Source organism: Silene latifolia, chromosome 7 (genome assembly GCF_048544455.1).
Source record: "Silene latifolia isolate original U9 population chromosome 7, ASM4854445v1, whole genome shotgun sequence".
Lineage (NCBI taxonomy): Eukaryota > Viridiplantae > Streptophyta > Magnoliopsida > Caryophyllales > Caryophyllaceae > Silene > Silene latifolia.
Window position 1 is genome coordinate 14,622,473 of NC_133532.1, and position 4,840 is coordinate 14,627,312.

The 4,840-nt window shown below is 35.8% G+C and overlaps 2 protein-coding genes across 2 annotated transcripts; both read right to left on the reverse strand.

Annotated features, from left to right (window-relative positions):
• Positions 1-219: 219 nt before the first annotated feature.
• LOC141589760 (serine/threonine-protein phosphatase 7 long form homolog) lies at positions 220-1,404 on the reverse strand. The gene has a single exon (XM_074410385.1). The coding sequence runs from the start codon at positions 1,402-1,404 to the stop codon at positions 220-222; it is 1,185 nt and encodes a 394-aa protein (XP_074266486.1).
• Positions 1,405-2,282: 878 nt separating this feature from the next.
• On the reverse strand, positions 2,283-3,925 carry LOC141589761 (uncharacterized). The gene is made up of 2 exons (XM_074410386.1): positions 3,349-3,925; positions 2,283-3,091 (listed from the first exon to the last, which is right to left on the reverse strand). Exons 1-2 carry the CDS (start codon positions 3,923-3,925, stop codon positions 2,283-2,285), a joined length of 1,386 nt encoding a protein of 461 aa, XP_074266487.1.
• Positions 3,926-4,840: the final 915 nt, after the last annotated feature.

Below are 4,840 nucleotides of genomic sequence, written 5' to 3' on the forward strand. Positions count from 1 at the left end.
TTAAAAGACAAGTATATTATATACTTACAAGATATTGAATGGCTCCAAATGATGCTTGATAAGTAGCTTGTTGGGAGAAAGGGTTCATGCAAAGAATAGTACGATCCCGGTACCAAACCATGTAAGGGTCGTAATAGCTCATTTCATTATCATCCTCTACACCATGGTACCTAAAATCAGCCCTCCTAATCCAACTTAATATGTATGGTTGATGTCTTTCTATCCAATTTCGTGAAGGGGCGCCCCTTTTGTCAACTTTGTGCAAATAGGTTTTGTATTAGAATTTAAAGGGATATCTTGTTTCCACCCAAATTGACGAGCTACCCTATTAGGAAAAGGCCACTCAACAATGTCGAAACAAATCATAGGTGCCATTACTGCCCATTCGTCGGAGTCATCATAACAGATCCCGGGCAAAAACGATAAAATCAGTTGGATGTAAGGTTGCCATATAAACCGATCATGTCGCATTGTATCGAAAACATCCCTATACCTAATTAGTGTGGTAATGCCTTCCAGTCTCTTACGATTCACACTTAGCCACCTACGACCCAATGAGTCAATCCTTATTTGATGTTGAGAACCTAATGAGTTCGGTCCATGATGAGTAGCATTAATGGGTCCCATGAGTGTAGGTCGACCAATATTAATCCTCTCCCATGCCCACAATTGCAATAGAATAAGGGGACCTCCAATGTCTCTTGACTTGACGTTACTTGCTTTATATAAATTACGGTACAAAGTAGCAACAACGACACTTCCCCAAGAATAATTATCTAAGTCGGTCAAATCCCTCAACAAAGGCAAATAAACAACTTGAATGTCATTACCACTCTTATCCGGAAACATGATAGTTGCCATTAAGATAAGCAAATACGCTCTCACATATTGATGTAGAACATCTTCATTTGCATCTTCCAGAAGACCACTAAATTGTTCCAACAACCAACCAATTCTTAGAGAAGCCCATTTAAGGTCTCCATCACCCGGTGTTTTTCGTAAGAGTTCAGTTACCAACAATCGCCAATTATAAGCGGTTGTTCCACTAACAATATCCCCTCTAATCCTTAGCCCTAACAACACTTGAACATCTTGCAGGGTCACAGTTGCCTCGCCAACAGTCAAGTGAAATGAATGGGTTTCGGGCCTCCATCGCTCAACCAAAGCACTTATTAAATCCACATTAAACTTCAAACCTACTAACCTATGAATAAAGAAAAATTGTGTATTCCTAATGAAATCAACTACATGATCACTTATCAAAAACCCCTTGTGCGAAACTAAATGTGACCTACATCGGAGGGAACCAACGTCCCCCCCTTCCAATATTGCTTTGCTCCTGTGAACCTCTTGTTGTGTGAGAAGTTCCGGGTTCACCGGGCCTGGTTGTTGACGTTGTTCCATTAATTCTTCATATTTTAAAGAGTTGAAGAGTTGTTAGATTAGCATAAATAATATAAATGTTGAAATAATAATAAAATTATGGAAATAAAAAAAAATTAAAGACGAGTGTAAGTAGTATAATACCCTTGTAAGTTTTGAACTCTCATGGTACAAGTTTTTTTATTGTGGCCAAAACCACGACACAAACTACATGACACCTTGTTCTTACTCTTCTCATCCATTTCATTAAGAAATCTTTTATTCTTCCGTCTTCCTTTTCCCCGTTTATTTAGCTCATCACACACTATTTTAGGCCCATTGTAAGGACCCCAATAAGCCTCATCTTTCAAAGGGTGAAATTTAGAAGCATATGAAGTTAAATGTTCTCCGGTAGTGTAGGCGATGTCCACAAATTGAGTAGCATTTAAACCCTTATTTTTACAAACGGCATACACGTGTGAACATGGATACTTGTATGTTTGGAACTTGTTACAAGTACATGTCCTCTTGGATAAATCAACGGTGTGCAAACGGTTACCATATGACATTGGTCGTGAACCTCTACGTGTTGTGACTTGGTACACCCTCCGACATTGTCAAAATCTACAACCTTATGGTATGCTCCTTTTTTGCAATTTTCCTCCAACAAGGTTGTGATTTTCGTACTATAATGAAGCCTTTTAATCAACCGTTTCCTTGAAAACTCATGTCCCTCAACAAAGTACGCATTAACTCTAAAAAATACACACTTTACAAGTACCATTACGGGAAGAAAATGTGCTCCTTAAAGCACATTATTAAATGCCTCCGCCAAGTTAGAAGTCAATATTCCATATCTATATCACCATCATGACAAATTGACCACTTCTCTATTCTAATTTCAACAACATATTCCATCATCATGACAAATTGACCATCATGACAAATCCTATGTCAAACTTCTTGTTTTGAAATTGCGTTGTTGTTGACCCAAACATTTGTTTCACTGCATTATTTCTAAATCTTGTATTAACATTTGAAGCCAAATGACGAATGCAAACTCTATGATAAGCATACGACTCCTCCCACCCACTACCAACTTCACTAATTGCTTTCATAATCCCCTTGTGTCTATCGGATATGACACACAATCCACTTCTTTTGGTGACAAATACTCTTATGCAAGACATAAACCAAGGCCAACTATCGGTATTTTCGGCTTCAACAATAGCAAAAGCAACCGGGAAAATTTCGTTATTGGCATCAATTGACATAGCTGTCAAAATAGTTCCCTTGAACTTTCCATATAAGTGAGTTCCATCAATGCTTAAAACTGGTCGACAATGTTCAAAGCCATCAATACATGGTTTAAATGCCCAAAAAACACGCTTGAATATTTGCACATTTGGGTTCGTTTTTGGCATTGTATAAAATTGCACAATAGTGCCAGGATTAGATTCTTTTAAACCATGCATGATAGGAGGTAACAACTCATATGATTTATCCCAATCTCCAAATATTTCCTCAATTGCTCTTTGTTTTGCATTCCAAGCTTTGGTGTATGAAATTGTGTAACCATACTTATCTAAAATGTAAGTAACAACAGAGTTAACTTTATATCCCCAATCTACCTCAACAAGGTTACGAATCTCATAACTTATGAATGCTCGTTTCAAATTAATGTGGTCTTGAGGAACCATGTCACAAACACAAGACTCGTCATGAGGACCTTTGTATGTGACAATGGTAAAAACTTTAAAATGAAAGATTTTTTGTGTAGCCCTTAACCGCCAATTATATGGTGTAGGAGACCGACCACATTTGTAGGTAATAGTATTAGGCTTTGATTCGGCAACTTTGAAAAATTGATTTGCTTTAACACTATATGATGTCACCTCGTCGCTAAGTGAAGCTTTGTTTGGGAACACTTGTCCAACCGCAAACTCTTTCCCTTGTTCATGTCTTACCATATTTTCCAAGTTTTACAAATATTCAATTCATCCTCGTCTAATTGATCAATCTTATTAAACTCAACAATGGGAGCACTAGAAAAGACAAGATAATAATCGCCAACTTCTTCATTTGCCAACAAATTCTCATCAAGTATTGTCAATTCCTCATCAATCTCATCACCTTGTAAGTTACCATCAAATTCCCCATCATTTACGTCATTAGTTTCAAGTGATACAAATTGAGCAATATCATCTAGCCTAATACTTGGTGTAGGATTCATAATTTTACTAGTGGAAACTTCTACAAATATGTCCATTGAAGGAGCATGTGAATGACGAATACTTGCCCATAATGCTTTAAAGGCTCCCTCATTATTAAGGGGTACAATTTTGAAACACCCAGAACTTGGAAATTTCATCATCACCCTCAATTGAGTACCCAAACTTTGAACACCGATTCCCTTATATATCTCTTCAACTAATTCAAGATATGTCATCTTTGTACTAGCTAGAATAAAACATTGATTCCCTCCTCTATAAGTTACACATCCATTTTGCTCCAACACTTCTCCATCCCAATAACAAATAAGAGGAAAATCACAAATTTCCATTCTATAAAAAAAAATTGAACAAATTTAGTATAAATCAACTACCAATAACCTAATTTCCCTAAAATACATACCTAAACAACAATTAAAAATCATAAATAGTTCATCCTACCTAATTAGGGTTTCGAAAATTTGGGGTTTTTTTAAAACAACCTTAAATTAACACATATAAGTTGTAGATCTAGACACAAAACAACATAATTACCAACAATGAAGACAAAATAAGCTAAATCTACATTCAAAAGATGAAATTTGTGGACAAGGCCCTCGGGAACTGCGTCCGCGGGATCCACACCAGGCATAATCGACTCGAGGTTCTTTCGAATCGAATTAAGACAAATTAGAGTCGCCACCAAGTTTTTTGGGAACTTGGAACCGTTCAAGTCAACTTTACACCTTTCGTCGAAAAGCATAAAGCCAATCGACTACGAGTGATTAAAGATAAAGACTTGTACCCTATATCACTCGATTTGAATGCCGATTCCCTTATATATCTCTTCAACTAATTCAAAATATGTCATCTTTGTACTAGCTAAGATAAAATATTGATTCCCTCCTCTATAAGTTACACATACATTTTGCTCCAACACTTCTCCATCCCAATAACAAATAAGAGCAAAATCACAAATTTCCATTCTATACAAGAAAATTGAACAAATTTAGTATAAATCAACTAACTATAACCTATTTTCCCTAAAATACATAACTAAAAAATAATTAACATGCATAAATCGTTCATCTTAATTAGGGTTTCGAAATTTGGGGTTTTTTTTTTAGACAAGCTTAAATTAACATATATAAGTTGTAGATCTAAGCACAAAACAACATAATTACCAACAATGAAGACAAAATAAGCTAAATATACCATCAAAAGATGTAATTAAACAAGTTAAAAGGAATTAAATTAACTTGATAATA